Source organism: Scylla paramamosain, chromosome 8 (genome assembly GCF_035594125.1).
Source record: "Scylla paramamosain isolate STU-SP2022 chromosome 8, ASM3559412v1, whole genome shotgun sequence".
NCBI classification, from domain to species: Eukaryota; Metazoa; Arthropoda; class Malacostraca; order Decapoda; family Portunidae; genus Scylla; species Scylla paramamosain.
In genome coordinates, this window is record NC_087158.1 from 829,242 (window position 1) to 843,109 (window position 13,868).

The 13,868-nt window shown below is 40.9% G+C and overlaps 2 protein-coding genes across 21 annotated transcripts in view; both read right to left on the minus strand.

Moving 5' to 3' along the window:
- LOC135102649 (broad-complex core protein isoforms 1/2/3/4/5-like) overlaps positions 1–8,711 on the minus strand; it is a 55,775-nt gene extending 47,064 nt beyond the window's left edge. For 16 of the 19 annotated variants that reach the window (XM_064007960.1, XM_064007967.1, XM_064007959.1 and 13 more), the window contains exons 1-3: positions 5,471–5,579; positions 3,523–3,625; positions 2,322–2,945 (exon numbers count right to left, since the gene is read on the minus strand). In XM_064007960.1, coding sequence (XP_063864030.1) covers positions 2,322–2,945; positions 3,523–3,606 — 708 coding nt within the window. In that variant the 5' untranslated portion in view covers positions 3,607–3,625; positions 5,471–5,579. Of the gene's footprint in view, positions 1–2,321; positions 2,946–3,522; positions 3,626–5,112; positions 5,311–5,431; positions 5,580–8,513 lie in introns of those variants that run through there. The other 3 variants (XM_064007956.1, XM_064007954.1, XM_064007955.1) reach the window with 3 other exon arrangements.
- Positions 8,712–10,581: 1,870 nt separating this feature from the next.
- Positions 10,582–13,868, minus strand: part of LOC135102652 (uncharacterized) — an 82,604-nt gene continuing 79,317 nt past the window's right edge. For both annotated transcript variants that reach the window (XM_064007983.1, XM_064007984.1), the window contains exons 11-15: positions 13,486–13,686; positions 12,847–13,014; positions 12,177–12,295; positions 11,477–11,645; positions 10,582–10,824 (exon numbers count right to left, since the gene is read on the minus strand). In XM_064007983.1, the coding sequence (XP_063864053.1) occupies positions 10,714–10,824; positions 11,477–11,645; positions 12,177–12,295; positions 12,847–13,014; positions 13,486–13,686 (768 nt within the window). In that variant the 3' untranslated portion in view covers positions 10,582–10,713. The remainder of the gene's footprint in view (positions 10,825–11,476; positions 11,646–12,176; positions 12,296–12,846; positions 13,015–13,485; positions 13,687–13,868) is intronic.

Here is a 13,868-nt window from a genome sequence, read left to right on the forward strand (position 1 = left end):
ATGAAAGAGGAAGCAATCTTAACAACACTAATAATCTAGCTACACAATAAAATATGTACCTAAATATCCCCTCACTATTTCATCAAGACCATACAGAATCTTAATAACACTAATCCCAATACCACTAGTCAATCTGCTTTCCATCTCAGTATCACGTCTTATCTGCTAATGTTTGCCTTTAGTCATCTTATCACTGCAGCATATCACACACCCTCTCTCACATTTGAACAAGAACTCAAGCAACCAAACATAGGTACAGTACTCCCATCTCTATAACATTCCCAGATTCAACGTTCCTCAAAAGTCTGATACATCTTTCCTTTCTTCAATCTTCCATACTACATTTTTTCATTCATGCTTTCAATGCTCACTCTTTCATCTTGCTTTCAATGCTCTCACTCTTTCATCTTGCCTTCAATGCTCTCAATCTTTCATCTTGCTTTCAATGCTCTCATTCTTTCATCCAGCCACCCAACATGCTCGTCCCAGGCACTTCACTTCCACAGCAAGCACTCTTGACTTCAACATCCTATTCTGTAGCCCACATTCCTCCCTCTCTTGATCCTTGCTAATGATTCTAAGACCTCATAGCTTCCTGCAGCTAAAACTGAAGCCACACACCTCTACTTCCTCCCATTCTCTCTAATAAATAAATAAATGAATAAACAAATAAAAATAAACATTACTTCCAGCTCTGCTATTCTAGACAGGGTGGAATCAAAAGCTTTTCATCTCATCAACTCCTCTCCTTTAACTGACTGTCTTCAGCCTCTCTCTCACTGCTGCAATGTTGCATCTCTAGCTGTCTTCTACCGCTATTTTCATGCAAACTGCTCTTCTGATCTTGCTAACTGCATGCCTCCCCTCCTCCCATGGCCTCGCTGCACAAGACTTTCTTCTTTCTCTCACCCCTATTCTGTCCACCTCTTTAACACAAGAGTTAACCAGTATTCTCAGTCCTTCATCCCTTTCTCTGGTAAACTCTGGAACTCCCTGCCTGCTTCTGTATTTCCACCTTCCTATGACTTGAATTCCTTCAAGAGGGAGGTTTCAAGACACTTATCCATCAATTTTTGACTAGTGCTTTGACCCTTTTATGGGACTGGCATTTCAGTGGGCATTTTTTTTATTGGATTTTTATTGTCATTGGCCAGTGTCCTTCCTAAAAAAAAAAAAAAAAAAAAAAAAAAAAAAAAAAAAAAAAAAAAAAAAAAAAAGCTCCCCCATCCCAACACATACATCATACTGCCCCTTTTCACCATGGACTGACATGGCTAAGAGTGTGACTGATGTGTATTTGAGTGTGTGATGCTGTGCCTGGACTACCCCATGTGAGATTGCCAGCCTTGTATGTAGATAATGGATAAACTACACTTAAAAAGTATATTAAAGGCTTTACTGCAATTAACATACCACCTACATCATGCCCTTCCTTCACATCCTAGGGCACTGGTTCTTCAGTCTTCCAAGTCTCTAACAATGGCTCATCAAATCCCTGCATTTCAGTTGAATCCAGATTAATACATACAGTCCCTGAGTCTCTTTCTATCCTAATTTACAAATCCTAAGCATCTGATCCATACATTTTTTTTTTATCTAAGGGAGTACTGGCCAAGGGATATATATATATATATATATATATATATATATATATATATATATATATATATATATATATATATATATATATATATATATATATATATATATATATATATATATATATATATATATATATATATATATATATATATATATATATATATATATATATATATATATATATATATATATATATATATATATATATATATATATATATATATATATATATATATATGTATTTTTTGTTTTTCGTCTAGTTTTCCCTAGTCTGTCAGGGCTGAGGCGGTGCCTCCTGATGAAGGACTTTTGGATTTGGCATTTGGGAACCATTACTCTGAGTGGATGCCCTTCCTACCCTCAGACTGTAGCCAGGATTGAAACACGTGCGCCTGATGACCACTTGGCCCCCAAAGCGCGTGCGGTACCACTGTACCACGGCGGCTCCCACATATATATATATATATATATATATATATATATATATATATATATATATATATATATATATATATATATATATATATATATATAAAGATGGCCCACTGAGGTGCTAGTCCCTAAAGAAGAGCCTTTTGATTCCTTTATCAGCTTTTTTATTTGATTAGTTCTTCCCTCCCTTACCACTACATGATCCCATACGTGTGTAAAATCAATCTACATTCATGCATTAATGTAACAGTTTGTTTGAAGAGGGACATCAAGCAGCAAACACGCACCTGTAGTGGAGAGCATGGCTTGGCAGGGTTGTGTTGGTCAGGATTCAGGTCACCAGTAGACTTCGCATCACTTCTCACATCATGCTCTAATCTGTCTATGCTTTTCTCAGTTCTGTGTTCACTAACATGCCCCTCATTGTGTGTCCTTGAGTTATCCTGGTGGAACTCAGAGGCAGCGTGGTAGGGGGAGGTTCTCGGGGAGGCGGGCGGGCTGGCGTTGGTGCCATGCTGCTCCCCGGCCACCCCATCACTGTCATCTCTTCTCCTCCTCTTGGGGTGCGGGCTGGAGCGGTCGTCCCGTGAGCTCCGTGGGGGAGAGTTCTTTCTGTTCTCTACTTCCTGGGGAGGTTCGTCAGGTACTGCCAGCCCCTTCACCTTGAGAAGCTCAGCAGCCTTGATCAGCCGGGCCAAGTCATTCTGAGCCACATTGACCACACCAGCGTACATGTAGCTCAGGAGACTCTCCACCTCATCACTCTTTAGATCTTTCAGCACTATGATAGGGTGTTTACATGGGGTGTGCTCAAACATGCTCTCAAAGTATTCACTACATGTTGATAGCACCAGTTTGTGTACCGGATAAAACTTGCCTTCGCACGCTAACGTCACATCTGTGTATCTTTCCTGCAAGTGAGAAAAGGGAAACTGTCATATGGAAATACATAGTTTTTCCCAAAAAATATTTTTTCACACAGTAAAAAAACATTTCCATGATTGGACAAACATCTTCATGGCACTGAGGCAACAAATATGATTCTGAGCAAGGAAGATGGGACACACACACACACACACACACACACACACACACACACACAACTCTTCACTTACACAACTTTAAATTATACAAATTTTAAAACATGACCCAAAGTGGAGATTATAACACTGCTGGGCCTCTAATCCTGTGGGATCTCTGGCATGCCTTTCCTGCTGGGGGTCTCTCAGTACTACTTACAGCACAGCATATCAATACAAAAAAAACTAATACCTTCATGAGTTACTTCTGACAGAAAGATTACCAAACAGTATCAGACACACCAAAATCTACCAGAAAAAACAATTGTGTCTGCCAGTATGAAAAGGATGTAATTCTGGAAGAAAACAATTCATATTATCCGCACAGTTTCAGATCTACCACACTAAGGATTACAGTGCTGACCTTCACTTAATGAGTAACAACTCAAGACGAACAAACACCACTCACCTTTTCCCGGAGAGTTGACAGAATGTGGCAGAAGGTGGCCTTGTGGTTATTCCACGAGAGTGAGAGCAGTCCTCCATCCCCCATGTTTACTCACTAATCTCATCTGCAACAAGTACAAGCAATTAATAACTTATGAACACAAGTCAAAAGGAATATTCTCGACTCCTTTCAAATTTCTCTAACACTAAATACACTTAATCATTATTCAATATGCATATTAAGACTGTCACTTGATAAAAAATAAGGAAAAGGCATTAAAGGTTTCACACATGTACCCACTTCTATATAACTATGCTGATTGAATTATCTATCTCTGTACCAGGCAGGCAACCCCACATGGAGAGGCTCAAACCCCAGGATCTTAGGCACAACAGCTGGCCACACTTGCGCGGCAAGGCTGGACAGCATACATAAGAACATAAGTAGGTCTACCTCTGCCCCTTCACAATGAGACTGTTCTCTATCCCTAAGTGATGATGGTTTTAGTAAAAAAAAAAAAAAAAAAAAAAAAAAAAACTCATGTAGAAAAGAAATTCATTGTATCAGCCCACAGTTAATAAAATTAAATATCTACACAAGTGTAAGTAAGTGTATGTCAGTAAAAAGTATGATGGCAGTGTTACCCACCTAGCTCTGACATGTCCAGTAAGGCAAGGTTAACTATTCCAATCTATCGCAGCTTACTCTATACCAACAGCAACAATTAGGTGTCATCTTTTCTGTCCTAATGATCATGCCTTAATGAAACTTAGGGAATTTACATTTAAGATACAAGGAACAGCTTAGACTATACCAATAATAAAAAGATTAAGGAGAAGTACTAATTTCCAGATGATGACTTTATTTCTCGGCAAAATATGACACTTCTTTCCAATTATGATCTACACAGTGAAGGGATTAACAGCAAAACCAATGAACTGAGTGACTCTAACCTTAACCTAACCCTCAGATGAAAACACTAACATTATTTCAATATCATAAAAAATAAAAGTGTGATTTTTTTTTCTCCTCATGATTGTATCTCAGTGAAATTTACAGATTCTATATCTAAGATATATACATAACCAAAGAAAATTTCACACAAATCTGAAAGAAAAAATAAATTAATGTCACCTATGTAATGTTGCTAACCTAAAAATAAATTAATGTCACCTGTGTAATGTTGCTAACTCTTAGTCTCCTGTAGGTGAGAGAAACAAGGCTGCCTAGATGCCCCCACTGACTTGCTGCCCTTGCGTCATGTTAACTCCCACGGTAACACTGCCTCCTCTTACACTGACCCGAACCTGAACATAAACCTTGACACCCCCAATGGCTTACTGCTCTTGCTTCCTGTCACATCCTCTACCATTACTTACTCCCACGGTAACACCCCTCTTACACTGACCCGTAGCTGAGCACAAACTTACCTGTGACATCCGCTCCAGCTTACTTATCTCGCTTCCTGTCACACCCTTATTTACATCAAGTGCTTGCTTCCATAGCCACCTACAGTAAGGGAAGGTTAATTTCTCATAATAAAAGTCAACCAGTCGCCACCATGACCTTCACGAATAATATTAAGATGATCAAACATTTCAAAACACGAACCTCTCTGATAAGCCTCGGCATTTTTCATAAGCGGCATCCTCCCTCCCACTACTCTTCAGTCACTTATTTCAGGCCACACCACAACCTGACACGCACCCAAACACTACGCTGGGCGTCTCCTCATTCACCCACAGCACCTTACACCCCGCCAGAGGGACAGGGAAACACAGGAGACGGGAAGTTACAAGAAGTTTCCTCCTACTCATAATATTGAATAGACAAAGACGCCATGAACAGCCAGTCTAGCCACGCCACCTTATCTTGTCTTATTTCTCCCTTATTACGCTTCCCCATGATTCAGTTAAGATACCCAACGCACCGGGATGATTAGAAGGACAGCTACGTGTTGCTGCATTACCTGTGAGGGACTAAATGCTGGTGATATGAGATAAATTTGAGGTCCTGTCCGCCACCTCCCCCGCTGCCATCCGCTGATCGTTGGATTCTGATAGCGCCTTAGCAGTTTTAGTTAATTAGTGAAGTTTCTTGCTTTTTTTAAGTGTGTTTTGGGTTATTGTGGTTCGTTTGTTTATTCTGTGTATTTTTTGTGTATACATGTATGTGGGTTTTGTTGTTGGTTTTTGTTATTTCGCATATGTAGCGGTTTGTACATGGCGTCAGTTGCTACTTACTCTACATTTTTTGTTGTTAATATACATGATTTGTCTACCTGTAAACATGAATTATTATTCATGACAGATAGCTTTGCAATATCATTACAAACTACTAAATTAAATCCTACCAGTTAAGGAAATTTCAATAAATAAAAAATTACGTTATTAGACATACACTAGGTGAGGTAAATAGGAACATTTGAGTCCTCTAGCCATTATAAATAACTGGTATTGATCTTATCGGCAGGATTATACAAGATCTTTCTACTTCAGTTTTGTTTTTATTGTAACTCAACAAGCCGCTAAACAGGGGAGGATGAAGAGAGGAAGGAACAGCCGTTAGAAATGTTGCCATCTGCCTACTGCTAGCCGCCAGATACTTTTAGCAAAATCTTAGGTTTATGGCTTATCACCCTTAAAAACAGTCTTTCACCTGTTGTGGACTCCTTAACTTAACTCCCTTGCTGGCGATCATATCCACTGACATCACGAATTACATCTTACGACAAAATTTTCAACTAACTGATCACGCCTAATTTGTCTCCTCACACTCATCTCTCTAGCTTCCCTTATCAGCATAATGGCAAAAAGCTACTGACGGGACAAGATGAGACAAGTGTGCGTTGAACCTACAATGGCGACAGTGCCCCTTTTGATATGAAGTTATAAGAATGCGGTTAATATGATGTGTACCATAGCAAACACCAACGATGCTGATCTTGTGATGGGAGCTGAAACTGTCTTACTTCAGACTCATCACTTTAGTTAGACCACTTCACCCTGCCATTATAGAAACAAAATACAGAACAGTTGAGTAAATTGTCAACTTACCAATGAAACTCAGCTTTACTTGCCGTGCTTGGTAGAGGTGAGATAAGATCCAAAAGTTAATGAGTTTACAGCCAAATAATGTAGCATAGATTTCTACATAAAAACAAGAGTACGACACCATCCTCCAGTGAAATGACTTCTAAGGGTAAATTTATAAACACTGATGGTGAGGTAAGACTCTCATCATCTACTGAGATTTGGGTGGATATCATTCATGCCTACAGCCCAGGAAGGTCCACTGACAGTCTTCAGTATCAAAAAACAGTTTACTGCTATATATTTAGATTTACGAAAGTTTAGAACGAAAAATTGAGACAGCAAGCCATTGTTGCCACTGTGAAAAATTTTACTAGATCATACTAATAAGGATTAACTAACCGATAAAGCCCAAAACCTTTCTTTGTACCAGTTATTTTACTGGAAAAATGCCACCACTTGGCATAATTTATCCAAGAAAATGGACCTGCATAAAATGAAGCGCTTAGTTCAGGAAGTGGATAAGCGCCATCTACAGAGAGAGAGAGAGAGAGAGAGAGAGAGAGAGAGAGGGTGGCATTCAAAGTTTTATTGTGTTCAAAATGGTATATCTTTGAAACCAACGATTTTGATGGATTGTGCATGAAAACTATGGAGTTCGCCCACTAAAAATGTTATATTTTATCAGTGTTTAGAACAGTGGTTCCCAAACTGGGGGCCTTGGGCCCCTAGGGGGCCATGTAGCAGAATGTAGGAGGCCATAATCTGAGGATATGTATATATTAAACCAAAGGTGTTTAGCGGGTAGGCAGCCAATGAAGAGAAATTGCAGGTTCAGTACAAATGACTAAACTACAAAGACAAATGGATTTTTGACACCTCCTACCATTTTCATCAACTTATTCCTGCGAGGTTGCCTTTTCTCAACTACTCCACATTAAAACGAAATGTCACAACAGACTTGAAGTGAAGCATGACCTACGGTGTGCTCTAAGTGAAACAAAGAAGCTTGTTCATAATCTGCAACATCACCCATCACACTGAGTGGAATGGAGATTCAATTGAAGGAAACATGAACCTGGCATGAATGTTAAGAAGCAAAGAGTGTGGGAGGAGGTGAGGTGGGCGTGTGGCCACTGAAGGCCTTGGTTGTGGCAACTAATTATGACTCCCTATGATTGCATTTCATTTCAGAATCATCAAATTTGTCAGATTCAAACACCGGATCATATGGCGCGGGATTAATACACTTTTAAACCACTGGATTTTTTGTTTTATTTTCTTTTGTTTGTTTATTGTTGAAAAAAGCTTTCCGCAATAATGCCATTTATAGTATAAATGCCATTTAACTCCAAGTATAGACATTCTTTATGCGCATTATGTTACTTCTTTAGTACCACTTCAATAATTATATGAGATTCAGCAAAGGCAAGCTAGGAATTTCTTTATTAACACTTAACAAAAGAAAAAAAAATGGACTCAATAAAATTACAGGATTTACTAGAGTGGTTTTTTATATGGAGGTAATGAGTGTAGGAGTGTTGACAGTCAGTGCAGTCGTGGGTTATGTTTGGCGGTGAGCCATGGACAAGGATCGAGTATGAGAAGTGGGTGACGACCTGAAAAAGTTTGGGAACCACTGATTTAGAATGATGGAACAATAAATGTGACTTTCTCGAATCTGAGTATGATAGCATTCACTATCATATCTCGTTAAGGAATCAGTAATAAATCAAATACTTTATGTAATGCAATGAAACTCATACATAATGCTAAAGAATGTTGTTGGATACGGCCAACACACATATATATATATATATATATATATATATATATATATATATATATATATATATATATATATATATATATATATATATATATATATATATATATATATATATATATATATATATATATATATATATATATATATTGCGTTGTTTTCCATCCCAAGAAACTGTAATATGGTGTACTTACACAGCTTTTTTTTTTTTCTTTTCATGTGGGCCCACAGACCTTGCCTTCACAACTTACAAAAATGAAGACGTATGTTCTTGCCCAACTTTCTGTTTCTTTACAAAATTTTTCGTGCCTTTTTGGCACGTATCAGGCTGATCGATATCACTCATGCAATCACAAAACACTATATGCTAATGAAAAAAAAAAAAAAAACAAGAGGCGTAATCCAAGTAAGGTGTGCACACCGTGGTGTTTGAATGTGCACTGGAGAGTGTTGCAATGCGCTCTGTGATTGGCCGAGGACCAACCAGGCGCTATCTGCCGAACAATGTGATTGGCTAGGCGTGGCCGCCATTTTAAAAAACACATACAGTGGCGCTCATCGACTTCCTGCTTACAGAACGAGGCAGCCTCTCCTCACCCAGCAATAAAGTTCAGCAATACTTGGAGATAAGGGGAATTTCGACAACTTACACACTTCCAGAAGAGTCTCTATATGGGCTTCTAAGATAGAGGGATAGTTGGGGAATATAGTGTTATGTCTAACTCAGTTTTGGCCAGGGTGGCACTTGTCGACTTCCTGAACTAAGTGCCTCAAACAGTTCCTTTATTGCACATAAAGGGGGCCCAGCTTGTGAATATGCAGTGTATATGACTAAAGCAGGTACGAGTATAACTGCAGTGTGCATACAGGACAGCAATGTTGATTCATTGAGCTTCACTCAATGCTCGATTTGTGTTAAGTTTAATTAAGCCAGCGTGTTCATACAGTACTTGGTGCAGGTGCACCTTGGGCCAGTGGCAGGTCTCGTGAGTTTCAACCCTCATACCCAGCTAGTGTATTTTGAAGTCTAGTCTTCATCAAATCTTTTAAACTGTCATATATTTATTAACAGCAAACATTTATTCAAGAATGACAGGTTTTGAAATAATTAAGTCTTCCGCAGCAGGGTTGTGCTTGATTTTGTAGTCCTGAAAAGAAGCAAAATGTGCAATTATGGTTAATTAGTGTATACTTCAAATACATTACTATATAAGAAATCATCACAGTGTGTTACTGAATATCAGCGATTACTCAGTCATAGTGATTTTATCTAGTCATTCATACTCTGCTGGCAACCACAATAAAAGAAAACTGCAGAGTTATCAGTGTCAATTATAAATCTTGCAACACTATGACAACAACCTTTGCTGCTTTCACTTTATCTTTCAAATTACGGAACGATTAAGTAGAGTCTATTGCATTACAAAACAGGAATCAATGAAAACATGACACACACAAACTCCAGGGGGTGTAATGATGTGCAGCTTACAGACAGGTAGTGAGGGTTGTGATACAGTACGGTATGAATGCCGTTAATACCATCATTTCTTCATACTTTGCCATTCTCTTCTAAATCTGACAAATAGGCTGGTAGGAAGAGGCCAGGATACCCTTGTCACGTGGAAGCTGCCTCTCGCCTCGTAGCCATTTAAATATCTAATTGTCTAGTGTATCTAAACTGCCTCTCGCCACGTAGCCATTTAAATGTCTAATTATCTTGCGTATCTAAACTGCCTCTCGCCTCGTAGCCATTTAAATGTCTAATTATCTTGCGTATTTAAACTGCCTCTCGCCTCGTAGCCATTTAAATGTCTAATTATCTTGCGTATCTAAACTGCCTCTCGCCACGTAGCCATTTAAATACCTAATTATCTTGCTTATCTAAACTGCCTCTCGCCACGTGGCCATTTACTTAATTATTTTGCGTATCTAAACTACCTCTCGCCACGTAGCCATTTAAATACCTAATTATCTTGCTTATCTAAATTGCCTCTCGCCACGTACTTAATTAATATCTTGCTAGTCTAAACTGCCTCTCGCCACGCAGCCATTTACTTAATATCCTGCTTACTCAGTACCGTGCTCCACTGCCAGGCTTCTCTTCTTCATGTCTTTCTTATTCCATCTTAACAGAAAGTCTTTTACCAATGAAGACTTAAAGGAATCCTACTTTTTATTCATCACCTTGTGTCGAAAGTATTATAGCATCTACAGAAGCTCCCCTCATCTTATATACCACATTGGCATTATGTAAACTCCAAATGTATTCAACAGTTTTATTTCTAAACATCTGAGTAGCATTCAGAGAGAGAGAGAGAGAGAGAGAGAGAGAGAGAGAGAGAGAGGTACCAGCCACATCGCCAGCAGCAACAACAACACCAACAGCAGGGAAACTTAGAAGCCGAAGATCTTGAGCCACCAGGGCTTGGGGAGAGCAGACCCTGAGTTCCTTTCCTGTGGTTCCTCCGCAAACTCAATCAGCGTCACGTCAGGCCGCGCCACCACCTGAGAAAACAGTTACGTTGAGGTTTTGTTTGGTAAGACCGTATTCTGAAACACTTCTGGCAGCACCTCCACTACTCTCAAAAGGCTCTAGTTGAAGTTGCACGGGTTTTCAAGCAGTGTTGTATGGTGCTAGCGACAGATTATCAAGATTTCTATATTATCAACAGCAGAAACACTCTTAAGAACCCGACTGGTCATCTCTGTGGCCTTCGAAAATAATCGTGGTGAGAGGGCAAAGTGTTTCTGTATTATGGCCGCTTGTTCTCTGCTGGCAGGCTGCAGAGGCAAGGAAGCTTAAGATTCCCTCGAGCTTTCAGGGGTAGAGGCTACAGTGGGTGCGGACACAGTACATGAAATAGTGCTATAAAGGTGTGGTTAAAGGTCCGCTGACTAACTATCTGCTCTCACTTCTACTGTGTATAGATAGCAACCAAATATCTATATACAAATAAATAGATAAAGAAAGGACGGATGGAAGGAAGAAAAAGAGAAAGGAAGAAAGGAGGAAAGAAAGAAAGAAAAAGAAAGGGACAAACGGAGGAAGGAAAGCAGAGAGAGAGAGAGAGAGAGAGAGAGAGAGAGAGAAAAGAAAAGGAGAAAAAACTCTTGAGATCACTGTTTCCAGCCATTTCCCTCCCCACCCCACCCTCACCTCGAACGGCTCCGTGGCACCGAAATAGGGAGAGATGCCGAAGAAAAAACTCTTGCAATGCCCCGTGTGCGTGATTCTGTAGGTGCCCTCTGGTGTGTTGTGCGGGATGTCCCACTTGACGGTAGCCAGGCTTGTCCCCAGCAGCAGCGACACTCGATCCCAGATGAACCTGTGGCCACGGGAGGGAAAGAGAAAGAGAGAGATGTGTAAGGGGTCTACATATGAGTTTTTAAGGTTATGCCATTTCAGACTGGGGACCATATTGTAGTTGAAGTCACACGGGTTTTCAATGGTGTTTTTTCTAAGATTCTAGTAACAGATTAACAGGAATGAGAGATACGCAAGGGTATTCATGTGGTGTGTGCGAGTGTGGGAGATTACGTCACTTTTGAAAAGGGACCATATCCTGAAATTCTTCTGTCCGCTCCTCGATTATTTTTCAAAAGGCTTTAGTTGGAGTCACACGGTTTTTTTTAAGGGTGTTTTCTTATGGTTCTAGTGACAGGTTAACAATATTTCTACATTTTGAACGGGAACACTCTTACGAACCCAGCTAATCATCTCTGCGGCCTTTGAAAATAGTCGTGGTGAGAGAGAAGAGCGTTTCAAAATACGAGCCCAAGAACGTAATATATCACAGCTGAACATATAACACAATGTTTCTGTATGTGGTGACAGCAGCAGCGGCGGCAACACTCACCTGGTTTCCCAATTAGCGTCAGTGGCCACAACCTCCCACACGCCTGAGGAGTTCACAAGTCTCTCCACGGTCAGGAAACTCCCGCCCAACAGCACGTCGTTCCTGGGATGCCCCGACACCTGCGATGCATTGCAAACATTCGTAACCACCAGACCAGGATGCGATAGGAGGAAGTTGCTGGAGTGTTTGTAAAGTTAGTGCCATTTATACCCAGTGGAGTGAGTGATGCTGTGGCGGACTGTGACACTGGGCTCTGGGTGTGTACAGGACGGGTAGGTAAGTCTGGTTACTGCTTAGGGCCGTTCTTCCTTAACCTTCAGACTGTGAAAATGGTTTGCGTGATGACAGGCGAGGCAAAAGAGAGGGAATGAGAGATTAAGTTTAAGGCTGCTTGGAAGTGATGGGCAACCGACAGACTATAGTGAAGTTTATGGGGGATGGTGATGGTAATGATATTGATGGTGAAGGCTGAAATGAAGGAAGAAGTGATTGATAATAATGATGATGATGATAATGAAGAATAAAGCGGATTCTAATAAAGAATGATGTAAGGAAAATAGGAATTAAGAGAGAGATGATGATGATGATGATGATTAAGATAACAATGATAATGGTGAAGGATACAGTGAATTCTACTAAAAGACGAGATGAATCAAACAGAAAGACTCACAAACTTGGCCGTGACAGTCTCCCCGGTGTAGGCCAAGGGGTAGGGCTGCGCCACCACATCCCCGAAGTGAGACCCCATGGGCGCCCCGTCAAACAGCACGCCGGGCAGCAGCGAGAGCACACTGTCACTCAGGTCAGGGGGTGACGGGCCCGGCGGCACCTCGTTTCCCTGCCACACAGATTACAAGCATCATTTACGAGACACACTGCTAGAGTATCACAGGAAAGTAGACTGGGAGAGAGGGAGAGGAGGAGAGACACTTTAATAGACAGGATCATAGAGAGCAACAGCTTGGCATGTAGACACTCACACCTCATCCATGTGACTGAAAATCGAAGGTGGAGGGACATGATGGGCCAAGTCACATGACCCGGCATTTCGATCCATACCTTCGCTTGAATTACGAGTGGGTGTCTGGCTCGCACGCTATTCGTTAGTGTCTCACCCACACCAGCAAGAGAAGGACTGACTGACTGAGTGAACTGAATAAATGCATCACAACAAGATCGTATGTACGCAAGAGTCACGAGTTGGTACCTTGGTCTCATTATTCGTTAGTTCATCACCCACACCACCAAGAGGACTGACTGACTGATTTAAAGCATCACAACAGTCCTAACAACACTTCAAGACACTCACGTTAAAGATGGACTGGGCCAGGTAGGTGTACTGCTGTCTGTAGGCGGCGCAGGTGTGGGGGCCGAAGATAGTGGATGCGGCCTCGTAGCGCTGCACCTGATACTCGTCCCACGTGGCGATGTAGTGGGAGTACACGTTGGACAGACCCGCCAGCACTGGGACCACCCCTTCCATGCCGCTCGCCTCCAGCACCGACGCAACCTTTCATTAGGGAGCAGCGTGAGTTGAGAGAAGAGAAGACCAGGAACTGATCGAAAGATCCTGGAGAGAAGCAGTTGAGGGAAGAAGATCGAGGGGAAGACAGAGAGTGAGATGAGAGAGTGAATTGCGGTAGAACTGGAAACGATGAGAGTCACAGAGGAAGATGCAAGGGATGTAGGACA